The following is a 14,557-nucleotide window of genomic DNA, read 5'->3' as shown; positions in this document are numbered from 1 at the left end:
TACTTAGATGTGATTAAAAAATAATTGAATAACTATGTACCATAAAAAATGATATTATTGAAGGATAAAATTAAAATTTATTTCTATGTATCGTTTTGGTCCCCTAACGTGTTCGTCTTATTTAAGTCCCTAACGTTTCAAAATCGTCTCAATTTTGTTCCATCGTCAGTTCCGTTAACAGATTTCTAATGGCAGAACAACATTGAGTCAATTTTGAAACGTTAGGACTTAAATAGGACGATTCAAACGTTAGGGACAACTTTGAGACTTACCCCAAACGTTGGGGACAAAAACGATACTTTACTCTAATTAATTTTAATATATAAATAATATTTTGAATGAATAAAACATGTGTATAATATGTTGATATTCCGAAAATTATCTAAAACGGTGATTTGAGACTGAACTTGAAGTCCAGACTTCTTATGAGACAATGTCTAACTTGTTCTATTGTCGAGGTGTCACCGTCTGAGATCCTTGTGAAGAGGTGGGGAGTGGTACTTGTAAAAGATTTCGATGCTTAAGTTAGTAAGGACTTTAGACAGGTTTTTAATAGATTGGGACGTGAATATATTTGAAGGGTGTCAGTGTATTTACAGTAGAGTCGATAACCACCTTTTTGTAGTAGTTCCACCTTTGTAGGCTGGTAACCATTCCCTTTTTGTTGAGATCTATCTTTGAGTGAAAATAGAGATAGTAGAAAAGATTTAGGAAGACAGTTACTTATTTGGACAAGCGGAATTGAACCCCCTTATTGCGTCCGACCTCTTAGGAGGTTGGGTGAATGGAAGAAGGCACCATTGAGGGGTCTTTATCCTTATTGGCCTGACTATATTTGGATAAGGGTATGAATAGTGTCCCTGCTTGAATCCAAACTTTTATGAGATCGGGGTCCAAGTATTTGTGGCTCTAGTCTCCCTTGTTGGATACGCCGCCTTCAACAGGTCGGGTATTCGACATGTTTCAAAATTTGAAACATTGCCACTTTAATGAAATGGCTAATGTTAAGCGGAAGTTTTTTGGAAATCCGCGTGTGGCTTTATAGAGAGGTGTGAAATATCTTTTTTGCCCCTTGTTAATTGTAAAGGCTTCGCGTCTTTCCTTTTTTCTCTTTTCCATTTCCGAAAATGCTCTATTTGCTTTCGTTTCCTTCATTGAAGATCCTTCGCTCTTCTTCTCCTTTTCTTACTTCATAACAACGTTCTAGTTCAAAATAACTCCATCTAGAATCTTTTGAATATTTCTGTGTGCTTCGAAGAGAAAAGTTCGAGTTTTCGTGCCTTTTTATTTTTGCGCTTTATCAAAGTTGGTGCTTTTACTCCTTTTCTATTATTTTCGGTTCTTGTATCTTCTTTTGGATGATATGATAACTGGAGATATTTGTTGGAGGTGGAGTTTTTGTATTTTCTTTAACTGCTACTACTTGTTTGTTCTTAAAAACGTCGACTTTTTTTCAACTTGTCTATTGTCTGAGATTGTTGATATGGAATTTGATTGTGTTACCCTTAAATGGTGTCGTGCTTGCTTGCTCAAAAGTGACACCATTTCCTAATTGTTGAATTCATTTGTGAAAAAATCATTTGAAATCGTGTTTTTAACGTTATCCTATGAAAGTACGACTTCCTTTGTTTGGTGTCTGAGTTTGTTTTGTGACGGCTTCTTTGTTTGTTGTATTTGTAGGTATAGCTTTATGTCTCGATTGGTTATTCACGATATGTCAACAAAAATTTCCTTTTTCTCTTTTAACTTGGGTAGATACCTCTGTCCTTACTCCTATTTCTGTGATCAATAGACAGTATGCCGAGACTTTTCGTAGACACCATAGGTTGTGTGAGAACCTCTGTCCTTACTCCTGCTCCTGTGATCAATAGACAGTATGCCGAGACTTTTCGTAAACATCATAGGTTGTGTGAGAACCGGAAAGATGAGCGAAACTACGAGATAGTGGTAGCTGATCCCGAGGAGAGGGTGCGTTTTTTCTCACTAGAGAGGTCAGAGCACCATTTTCTTTTATGCCTATGATTATTTTTTCACTAAACTATATATTAGACTTCTATTTTTCGACTTTGAGATCAATGTCCTCTGGACGTACAATGTTGCACCTACCCAATTACACCCTAACTCTTGGGCCTTTCTGAAGATATACCATCTCCTTTGTCGGGAACTGGATATCTGGCCTTCTCTTAGAGTGTTCTTTTATCTCTTTGTTATGATCAAACCTTTTAGTTCTTCTAAAAAACTAGGTTGGGTGTCATTTCGAGTTGTCCAGGGGAGGAAAATTTTTTCCATTTTGGATGAGTATTTTCATGATTTCAAAAATTACTTCTTCAAAATCCGAGCTGTCGAAACCTTTCTTCTTAGATGAGAATGATGAATCATGTTTTCCGTTATATTGGAAAGAGAAACCCGTGATAGCCAAATGCAATGTAAATGACTTAGATGACCTTGAAAAGAGCGTAGTTGGCTTATTTCAAGAGTGCTCGGACCGAACTCCTTATTTGAACACCTAAAAATTCTTAGAGACTCCCAATCAACTTCAGGTAGCTTTTTTACTTTTTGCTTATAAATTTTGGTTGTGAGTTTATGTTGACGACTAATAATCCTTTACTTTTGCTTTGTAGAAAAAAATAACTCCTAAATATGCTGCTATGAAGACACTACGAGCGACCAGGAAGAATGTTATGGTTCGGGATATACAGTCAAAGAAAACTGGTGACATTTCCACCCGACCTTCCCCTTCAAAGTCGGACTCAGGTGCCTTAGTTTAAAAAAAAGATTATACCCGTCTCGACAACTCGTCTAATTCATCCTAACTCTCCTTCAGACAGTACCATGGTCCGTCCTCTCCCTTCTTCCTCTGAACCCCATCCAAAAAGACAAAAAACTATCGAGGAGAGGAGTATTTATGACAAGGGTTTTGACAAACTCATTTGGAGTGAAAATCACATTCTCTTCTACAGCCATATCATTATGAACGATGTGATCCTCAAGAATCATCTCCAACTCCTGGCCTGTGGTAGAATTCGGACTACAGATGTATGCGCTGCCTTAAAAAGGGGGATTGAAAAGGGGCTTAATCTAGCCTGGACTATGATAATAAAGAGATTAATAGTGAAATGTGATTCTCAATGAGTGGTAGCTACTCTCAATAGACAAAGCCATCTACAAAGACACCTAAATGGCTTAATCAGTGCATTAGTAATTGGGAAAGAAAAAATTGGATGATCCTTTTTAGTGGTGAATGCGGATCGGATATGGCCAAATTTTCGATTCGATCCACACTAAAATCATCGGATTAGATCCAATATCCGCAGTTTTTAAGTTTGGGTTCGATCCGATCCGAATATCCATAAAATGCAAAAATATTTCTAAAAGCTTATTTTTATTAAAAAAATCAATAAAATTCATTTTTTTCTATTCTTTTAAATATGTTTACTCTTAAAATAATATTAAACATACTTTTCTTAAATAATAAATTAAAATAATACAACATATATGATAATTATTAGTTGAAATAAAACATAAAAATAATATTTACTTATTTATTTCTTTATTTTTGCGGATACGCGGATATGCGAATACTTACACAAAATTCACAATCCGATCCGATTAGTATGCGGATCGGATCCATATCCGCAATTTTTCGAATCGGATTTAGATAAATATTGTGGATATGCAGATTGAACCCGATCTATGAATACCCCTAAGATTCCTTTTTGTAAATATCTATAGAGAAGACGATAAACATACTAATTGTCTGACACAAAAAAATTACTCTCTTAGAGAGGTTATTAGTATATTAATTGATAATAAATAAGAGTCTCTTTATCCTATTTAATTTGTATTTAATCTCTTTTGAATTTTTTAACTCTATTTCAATACTAAAAAAAAAATATTAAGTTTTTAATATTTTTTATTAATATTTTATTTTTATATTATTAAAATTTAAAATAAAAAAATAAAAATATTAATTAAAAATATTAATTAATATTAATAAAATAATTAATTCCGAACCTTTCTCTAAAATTAAACCAATATTTTACAAGTCGACTATTGAATAGTTTAGACTCTTACTCGATATTATAAAATAAATTTACTAAAATAATTATGTAAAAACTAATTTATATAACACGTTATACGAAGTAATCAAATGAAATCATCAATAACATATATCAATAACATATCATGTACTAACCTAATAACTCATCCATTATTTATTCTTCGAAGTGATCAGATTTTTATTTTATTATACTTTTCTATTTTTGAAACAAACATTTATGTAATAAAAGTTTGTATTTAAGGTTCTGTAAAGATTGAGCTACAAGCCTACGACTAGAAGATCCATTTAAATTCGTCAACACAAAATCAAAATCATTCTGTAGAATTTTTATTGGGTTAATTGAGTCAATCTCACCTTTTTTAATGCAACAGATCAAGAATTAAACCGAACTTTATTTAAAGATTTACTGTTGATCAAAAAATTATTATATACATAAAATAAAATTTTAATTTTTAGTATTTATTTAAACAGATAAATGAGTTAATTATATGACAAAACTAAATTAATTTGAGTCAATCTCACTGATAATAATAAGTTGCGTAGTGATAATTGTTACGTTGCTGTTACTTCACTCAATTTGAAAATTGAAGGGTGATCACCAATAATCAGCCGAGTAATTCCCTCACATCATACCTTCACTACTTAGTTAAGGAATCACCTGATCACAATTTCTTTAATTTTTATAATTTTCTCTTCAATTCAGTCACTCCAAACTATTTCAAACTGTTTTTCTAAGCACATCATAAATAGCAAAAATGATCTTTTTAGAAAAATATATATAAATTTATCCTTAGTATTAGAAACAAGAGACTGAGAGAGTAAACTGAAAGGTGTATTATTGAGTTGTGTTCAAAAGTACAATATACAAGAGGTATTTATAGGTGCTAAATGAATCAGAGTAATAAAGGCATAGAATCCTATAATTAATATACAGATATACTACATAAATATAGACGATACTAATTGATGCTAATGATTCTCTAACATCCCCCCTCAAACTCAAGTGGGAGCTAAGGATACCAACTTGAGTTTGGATAACAAAGTCCGGAAACGAGTCGGGTGATGAGCTTTCGTGAAGATATCAGCAGCCTGATCTAGTGTTCCAACAGCAATGAGACGAATAGCATCAATAAGGATACGTTGCCGAACAAAGTGACAATCAAGCTCAATGTGTTTGGTGCGTTCATGAAAGACATCATTATGGGCGATCTGAATAGCACTGCGATTATCACAAAAAACATCAGTAGGGGACGACTGAGGAGCACCCAAATCTTCGAGAAGCCAACGAACCGAGACAACTTCAGCAGTGGTGTCAGCGAGGGCACGGTACTCAGCTTCTGTGCTTGAGCGAGCAGTGAACGTTTGCTTCTTAGCACGCCAAGAAATGAGAGCGTCGCCAAGAAACAAACAGTAACCAGTAGTAGAACGACGATCAGTGGGATCACCAGCCCAATCAGCATCGGAGTAAGCCTGAAGAGATAAAGAGGAATAGGCAGAAAAATAAAGACCATGAAAGAGAGTGCCTTTGATGTAGCGAAGAATGCGTAGAACTGCCGCATAGTGAGTAGTACGAGGAGCCGACAAGAACTGGCTAAGTACATGAACCGGATAGGCGATGTCTGGTCGGGTGACAGTCAAGTAGACCAGACCGCCAACTAACTGTCGATAGAGAGTCGGATTATCCAAAACAGTGCCATCCATAGGGGTAAATCGAACATTAGGCTCAAGAGGAGTAGACTTAGTGCGACTATCTGTAATCCCAGCACGAGCAAGAAGATCTGAAGCATACTTAGCCTGAGAGAGATAGATGCCATCATCGGTGGAGATGACCTCGAGACCAAGAAAATAGCTGAGAGAACCAAGATCTTTCATCTCAAAGGTACGGTGAAGTGAGGCCTTGAGAGCAGAAATACCATCAACATCATCTCCGGTGATTATCATGTCATCAACATACAAAAGTAGAAGAACAACTCCACGTTCGCTTTTACGAATGAAGAGCGCATTCTCATGAGGGCTAGATGTAAAACCAAGACCGCATATGGTAGTGCTGAACTTGTCAAACCATTCACGAGGAGCTTGCTTAAGTCCATAAAGTGCCTTACGAAGGAGACAAACCTTATCAGAAGGACAAGGATATCCTGGAGGTGGTTTCATATAGACTGTCTTTTTCAAATCCCCATTAAGAAATGCATTCTTCACATCCATCTGACTGAGAGACCATTTTTTAACCGCGGCAATGGCAAGAAGAGCTCGAACAGACGTAAGGCGAGCGACAGGGGCAAAAGTCTCTTCATAATCAATACCATACTCTTGCGTACAACCTTGAGCAACCAAGCGGGCCTTATAACGGTCAATAGAGCCATCAGAGCGAGTCTTGATCTTGTATACCCATCTACTGCCCACAACTTCCTGATCAGAAGGAGGATCAACCAGATCCCAAGTGTGTGCTTTTTCAAGTGCCTGTAATTCTTCTTGCATTGCTTGTTGCCAATTTGGGTTTGAGGAGGCTTCTCTGAATGTCTTAGGTTCATGTTGATGAAGAATAGTAGAAAAGCAATGGTAATCAAGAAGATGAGGAGGTGGATTTCTTACCCTGGAAGAACGAGCAGGAGGAGGAGGCATGACGGTAGGAGCAGGATCATCGTCCGGTCTGGAATCATCGGGAGATGGAGAAGGCGGAGGAACAGGAGGCTGTGGAGGGTCACTCGAGATAGAACCTGTAGAATCATCACTAGGAAAAAGATCAACACTGGGGTTAGTAAACAAAGGTGACTGAGTAGTAGGAATCGACTCAAAGGATGAGAACCGAGAAAACATGTGGTGCTCCCAAAAGACAACATGACGAGATATACGAATACGTTTAGAAAGAGGATCCCAACAACGATAACCCTTGTGTTCAGTGCTATAACCAAGAAAACAACACATACGAGCCCGAGGTTCAAGTTTACTATGTTCATGAGGCTGAAGAAGAACAAAACATACACAACCGAAAACTCGAAGAGAACTGTAATCTGGGGGGGTATGATAAAGACGCTCAAAGGGAGTAACATTACCAAGAACAGAAGAAGGGAGTCTATTGATAACATGAACAGCAGTAAGAACAGCTTCACCCCAAGTACGCTCAGGACACGAAGAGGAAAGGAGCATTGCACGGACGGAGTCAAGAATGTGACGGTGTTTGCGTTCAGCTCTACCATTTTGTTGAGACGTACCAGGACAAGAAAACTCAGACAGAGTACCCTGTTCTGCAAGAAAGGCTAAGAGTTTGGAATCACGGTATTCCATAGCATTATCACGTCGGAAAACCTTAATGGCCTTGGAAAACTGAGTTTTAATCATAGTAGCAAAGTTGATATAGATCTGAGGTAACTTATGGCGATTAGTCATCAAATAAACCCAAGTAAAACGGGAATAATCATCAATGAAAACAACAAAGTATCGAGCTCCGCCCATAGAGGCAGTGGGAGCGGGGCCCCAAACATCAGAGTGAATGAGATCAAAAGGAGAGCAAGCAAGAGATGAACTATTGTGAAAAGATAAAGCAGGTTGTTTGGCAGTTTGGCAAGAAATGCAGTCAAAAGATTCATTCGGAACCTGACCTAAAACACCCTGAGATACAAGAGGACGCAGTTTTCCTAAGGAGGTGTGGGCAAGACGTTGATGCCATAAGTGAAGGGTAGAGGGAGAAGAAGCAGCACAGAGATTTGGTATAGGAGGAATATGAAGACTTTCGAGTTCAAACAACCTTCCGACCTTACGTCCAGTCCCGATGATCTGTCCCGTCCGAGGATCCTGTACACGACAACCAGAAACAGAAAAGGTGACGTCAAAACCCAGATCAACAAGTTGACCAACAGAAATAAGATTGAAGTTTAATTTGGGAATGTAGTAAGTATCAGGAAGATTAAGAGATGACTGAGATATAGAACCCTTGTGTGTTGCATGCAAGAGGGAGCCATTTGCAGTATTGACAGAAGGTCCATTTGTAGTTGCAGACATGGACGAGAAAATATTACGCAACGGAGACATGTGATTAAAGCAACCCGAGTCAAAGTACCATTTAGAAGTACCTGGAAGGCTCGATAAAGCAGCAGGGGTATTACCAGAAACAGAGAGAAGACGCTGTAGAAGAGATGCAATATCAGATAGAGAGACAGTGGTAGGTTCAGTAGTAGCAACAACAGTAGAAGCAGGCGCAGGACGTGGTGGACGAGTAGGACAGGTAGTAAGCAAATGTCCCGAGAGCTTGCAATAACGGCAGAACAACTGTGAACAATGGTAGCTAATATGCCCTTTCTGGTGGCATGTGCGACATTCAACAGAGGGACAGCTGGAGAACGGGTGCCCGAAACGGTTACAGTTGCGACAGAAGGCCCCCTTTCTGTCTGTGGCAGCAAAAACATCTGACTTTTTCATAAAAGTATTCATAGAGAACAAGGAGAGGAGAGAAAAACTGCAATTTCGGAGCAGAAAATGAGAAAACGGATGGCAAAATCGGAAAGAGCTCACCAAAAAATCTTAGGGAGGGTCCCACTTGTCTGCCACGTTAGCGCCACGTCAGCAGCCACATCAGCGCCACGTCAGGGCAACGGAGACACGTGGCAGTCCGTGAGAGGATGAAGAGGACGAGCTGGCGTCGAGGTGGCGGCCGGGTCAGCGCGCATATTTAAAACAACGAAATAAAAAAAATGCATAAACTGATAAAACGGGTGTAGATGGAACTGCCGGAAGGAAGCGCAGATGGAACTGCCGCTAGTTTGAAGGAAGCGCAGACGGAACTGCCGCTTGTTTTAAGGAAGCGCAGACGGAACTGCCGCTATCTGAAGGAAGTGCAGATGGAACTGCCAGAAAGAAACGCAGACGGAACTGCCACGGGAGAATGCAGACGGAACTGCCACGAGTAAAATGCAGACGGAACTGCCACGGGAGAACGCAAACGGAACTGCCACGAGAGAACACAGACGGAACTGCAACGAGAGAACATAGACGGAACTGCCACGAGAGAACGGAGACGGAACTGCCGAAAGAGAGCGAAAACTATATGATTTCTTCATGAGAATAGGTAAGTAGCGGATGACAATGGTGTTTGATCATTCAACTTAAGGAAAACAACCTATCCTCTTCAAGGAGGATACCATGGCTCTGATACCATATTAGAAACAAGAGACTGAGAGAGTAAACTGAAAGGTGTATTATTGAGTTGTGTTCAAAAGTACAATATACAAGAGGTATTTATAGGTGCTAAATGAATCAGAGTAATAAAGGCATAGAATCCTATAATTAATATACAGATATACTACATAAATATAGACGATACTAATTGATGCTAATGATTCTCTAACACTTAGTTTGGTGAAGATGATAATGATTCGACGATACATGGACATATATATATATATATATATATATATATATATATATATATATATATTCGAATGAGCAAAATAAAGAACGAAGACATGAAAGAGAAAGCAGACATAGAAGTAGACATAGCAATTATTAAGCAGTATTGGGCTTCAAACTAAATAGGCCTGAAGCCTTTCTTTCTATTTCATTTATATTTTTGGATTTGACATAAAAAAAAACTATATTACATGTATATTAAAATTAATGACTAAAATTAGTTATTAATATAAAATATTTATTAAAATATAAAATATATATTAAAAATTAAAGTAAACAACATATATATTTATATACAGAGATATAATAATTGATTTTTGTGACAGACTTTAGTGTATAAATAAATTTTTGAAAGAAAAATGTTGAGCTCAATTTTTTTTATTTTATATTTATTTAGTATTACATCTAAAAAGGTAAAATTGATTTGTCAAGTCAAGACGTGTATCTGTTTTCTTTTCTAAATAAAATTTACATCAAAAGAATTTATATGCAACATTTTTTTTTTTGTGAGCACCTTTTGTTTGTGTAATAGATATACAATATTAATTGTTCACATTGGACCCTTTTATCATCTCTACATAACCAGTGCAAAATTGGGGGTGATTGTCTTATTCCCTCTTATTCCTTTGTATTTCAAGAAGCTAAGCCCACTTTTTAGTGCATAGAAATACTTTTTAAATCAACCACTTTACACGTCCGAAAAAAAAAATCAACCACTTTAAGCCTCGTTTTCCGACCAAAAAGGAAAGAAAAAGATTCGTTAGTCCTTAAAACAAGATTCCTTGAATTTATTGAATCCATAAATAAACAAATGAAGAATATATGAGTCTACCATAGCGATTAATTAACCCTAAACATAGAACGAAGATAAATAACATAAGAAAAGAAAAGAATGGTCCTACAACACTTCAACTCAAATCTATATTTATATTTATCAATATCAATGCTAATACACTGTGATATTTCATACTGTTTTCAAATAAATAAACCAATTAATAAATAAAATACCACTATATATCAGATAATCTGATCAGAAAGAGAAGGAAGTCTTCGATAAAAGTTGGCAGAAACGGAAGGCATGTCATCACGAAACCTTGGATGGCGAAAGTAATAGAAACCAGCTCCCAACACAAAACCTTTAAACGGCACCACGTAGAACACCAACGACAACACGAAGCACAAAACGGCAAACATCGCCGTCGCCCTTGGGTCCCGCCAACTGAACAGAGCTTCCAATCGCTCTCCCTGAGCTGCCACGTCACCAAGCAAAGTCTGCGCCCTCCCCGCAAGCGCCCGCACCCTATCGTACCTGATCCGCACCACCTCCGGGGACCTCGTCGTCGGAAACCCGTCAAACTCCTCATCCAGCTCGTCCAAACTCACCATGTCCACACACGAAACCCTCGGATCCATGCTCTGTGGGACCCTCTGCCGGTAACGGAATCTCAACAGAAGAATCAAGAAGCAATACATGAATGCAGTGGGTAGAACGAGAGAAGGGCAGAAGACTATTGCCAAAAGAAGCACGTGCATTAGAATAGTAGTGGGAGGATGCACCCACCTTCGGATCCCGTCAAACCAACGCGCCAGAGACGCGGCGCGTGAGATGCAACTAATCACCCTGAACCAATTCGCCTTGCTTCGTCTCATGCTCCACACGTGAGTGTCTGAATCTAACATGAACTGAACCACCTCATGACCCAAGGGCGGTTCAGACCGGGCCAGTCGAGCCGTCACGATCCTCATAGCCATGTGACGTAGAATATCTTGTTGGGCTGGACCGAATGGTTTCACATAATGCATTCTTGGAAGAATTGGGCTAGTGTAGGCCTGCATTAAACTCAACCACGACGAGCATGAAAATCTCACTGCAATTTCTATCTCTCCCATCTTCTTGGCTCCACTTGGCAGCAAAACGGTTAGAGAGTAGGAATGAACGTAAACCCGGTTGGTGTCCAACGTGGACAAACGCACGCGAATTTTCCCCAATCTAACATCTTTATTCAGCTTCCCCTCTTCAGAACGCTTGTACCTTCCGTTATCGAACACACCAATTGTGAGGACTGTGCAAGGGTCATAAACATCCCATGTGTATTGTTCATTCCATCGCGGGTTAAACCGGTCAATGATGGTTCGGGTTCGGATCCACTTGGGTCCATATTTGGCCACCGCGAAAGCATCGGTAGTGCCACGTGTTCCGTCCTTGGTCTTCACGGGGAGGAGGTTAGTGGCGCCGCGAATTCCCACCTCAAGCAAACCAATTGGAGCCTTGCATAGTTGTTTGGCCGATGCACGAGCGTCGCTAGTCACGTGAGTTGCTTCGTCGATCACGTGATAGCCTCCTTCCAGGCACACCCGAACGTGAATCCTCCCCGTGTAGGGACGGGACTCGTCATCACTAGATAAATTGAACCATCTTGACTTTGGCTCCGCTCCAACATCTGTCCGCCGTTCGATTGATGACACGTGGATTTTCGCTTGGCCAACGGTTTGGGAGTTTGACACGTCCTCCACCGTTAAAACCAAGAAAGGCTCAAACGGCTCAGCTGCAACAAATACAAGGTCTTCATTCCATGTTGGGTTAGCCGAGCTTGACGCTGCTGAGCCTCCAGCCGATGTTCTTCCAGTCTTGAAAACCTGTGCGCCGAGTTGACCCTTCACTACGTAAAGCTCTGGACTCCTAAGCTTAGGCTCGGATCCCGAACCTAGCTGCAAGTCCTGCGTCTGGATGACCGTTACTCTCAGATACCAAAGCTTTGGGGAAAGATACACTTTAGCTCTAGTCTCCGGTATTAAACCGCCGGAATCAGACTGCCACGCCTCTTGAAACGCTTCGTCAGCCTGCGTCCCGATCCACACGGCCAGCATGACGTCATTTCCTGGCGACGTATCAGATTCCAGGGTGTACCATTGAGGAGCCAAAGGACTGTCCGGCGGCACACGCTTAGGCACTTCTTGCAAATCAAACGACACCGTTCCGAGTGAATTCTCGGTGATCTCTTCACCTTCTTTCTTCTCCTCGCACCACACTGAAACCTCCAACGACGTGGAATTGAGTCCTTCTTTATCAAAAGCAAAAACCTGATCCCAGTCTTTGTCTTCACTTTCGCTCTTCGTCTTCACACTGTGTGTTCCGATCACGAGCTTCGCATAAACCTTTGAACCGCTTTCACTACTGTTTGCTCGTTTTGCCTTCACCACGCGAACGTAGAGGAATGGAATGCGATCCACAAGATCGTAAGTGCTGCGACTACGATCGCTGCTCAAAGACCGTAGTTCGTGATCGTTCACGCTCAGATTATTATTCTGAGCTCGCTTTATTATCTCAATATGCTTCTCCTTTTGTGGTTTTGCTAGATCCTGCACTTCTGCCACCGGTTGTGGTGGTGCCGCCTCTGCCGGAGCCTCCTCCTTTGGTTTTGGATTATCCGGTGGAGCTTTCGCCTTTTCCTGTTCTTCTTCAGGAGGTTTGCTTTGTTCTTCTTCCTTCTTCTCCTCATCCTGCTTATTCTCTTCTGATTTTTCTTCTTTCTTCTCTTCTTCGTTTGCGCTCTCTGCAGCCGGCGGAGGTGCGGTCTCTGCCTTCAGCTCGCCATCGGCCTCGGCTGACGGCGGCGGCGGTGGATCATCGTCAACGTAAGAGACTTTGAGTCCTAACTCTCCTTTGATCTGAGAGAACACGCTTCTCTTCTCCAACGGATAGTACACAATCTCTTCTGTACCAGACTTCACAAAACTGCTTCCTGAGATTTTCACTTTTCCGAGAAAAGTGCTTCGCTTCCCCAGCTTCTTATCGTTATAGAGATTGACCTCTAACGACTCTGAAGCCATTGAATCTTTATCATGAACAATAAACTCGAGCTTCTCGTCCCATTGAGGGTTGAGATCTCTGGACTTGGTAGTTGTTCTTCTTCTCTGGCCATCGAAATCCACAACGGCATAAGCACTTGCGGTTCCTTGGCCATCTTTCGGCATCAAATTCTTGGCGTTGCAAACCTCCACGATAAGCTTCCTGCCGGAATTTTCCGCCATTGATGAAACTACGTGAAGAATTTTCAGACAGAGAGAGTGAACGATAATAATTGTGTTGGTTACCGTTAAAAAGTTAGTAGTGATCTTTCGGCGTTTGGTTTAATGGAGCATCAATGTACTGTTGCATAAGAAGAAGGTCTTGAACGTTTTAAAGCTAAAGCGAGGAGCGTGTACACGTGGATTAGATCTGCCACGTGGCAGAATCTCGAGGTGTGTGATTTTTGGACCAGCAACTGAAAAATGATTTATTTTATACTGAGCACCGTGCCTGGTGCTGAATTGCTGTTGATGCTGGATTTATATGGCATTTTGGTGAAGAATATTATAGAAGTGACTCTTTTTTTTTTTTTTCACTCATTAATTTTCCTGTGGTGAAACGTGAACATGATAAATGAACCGGAGATGAAAATGCATTCTGCATGTGAAACGGAAAAAAATTGAATGCGCAAGCAGTCAAGCACGCACTACTCATGTTTCATGTTTGTCCTGTTGCTTTTTTTTTTTTTTTAAAGAAACTTTTATAGTATTCCTTTTGTTGTATCTAGTCAACAATCACTAACTAGTTTAGAAAAAGAAAGTGTCTTTGGGTTCATTGATCTATTCATTCATCATGGCATCTCTTAGTTTTGTTAAATTGGAAAATGGAATTACTCTACATTTCATTTCTCTAACGATCGACGATGTTGAAATATTTGCTTGTATTATTATTTTTCATATGCCGTTTTGGGTAACTTGATTAAATAGTGTGGCCATTTTTATCACATTATAACGTGCTTGATAGGTGTGAGAGTCAGTGCAAATCAAAGTCAAGATGTTGTCGTCAATTAATTATTAATTAACAATGTAGATAAAGATATACTCATTGGACTGAGTTCCTACTGAATTTATTTTATTAAAACATGTCTTTCTTAATTTTTTTTTCATTTTCTTTTTAAGTTTTGCACGTTGCCTTGTGCATAGTTTACTGCAAGATAGAAACCCACTTGCACACTGCAAATATGAACGTTGTTTCTGGTCTGGGTGATTGTCTTTTTTTCGAGGGAAACTTTGTAGAGAAAGACG

At 39.5% G+C, this 14,557-nt stretch overlaps 1 protein-coding gene across 1 annotated transcript; it reads right to left on the bottom strand.

Moving 5' to 3' along the window:
- Window positions 1–10,370: 10,370 nt before the first annotated feature.
- LOC112783983 (multiple C2 domain and transmembrane region protein 14-like) lies at window positions 10,371–13,832 on the bottom strand. The gene has a single exon (XM_025827070.3). The coding sequence runs from the start codon at window positions 13,493–13,495 to the stop codon at window positions 10,481–10,483; it is 3,015 nt and encodes a 1,004-aa protein (XP_025682855.1). The 5' UTR covers window positions 13,496–13,832; the 3' UTR covers window positions 10,371–10,480.
- Window positions 13,833–14,557: the final 725 nt, after the last annotated feature.

This window comes from Arachis hypogaea, chromosome 20 (assembly GCF_003086295.3).
Source record: "Arachis hypogaea cultivar Tifrunner chromosome 20, arahy.Tifrunner.gnm2.J5K5, whole genome shotgun sequence".
Classification (NCBI taxonomy): domain Eukaryota; kingdom Viridiplantae; phylum Streptophyta; class Magnoliopsida; order Fabales; family Fabaceae; genus Arachis; species Arachis hypogaea.
The sequence above is the reverse complement of the archived record's forward strand: the minus strand, read 5'-3'. Positions and strand labels throughout refer to the sequence as shown.

Bases quoted from the DNA above. Each gene is read 5' to 3' on its own strand.
- LOC112783983 (XM_025827070.3), bottom strand. From the start codon at position 13,495: ATGGCGGAAAATTCCGGCAGGAAGCTTATCGTGGAGGTTTGCAACGCC.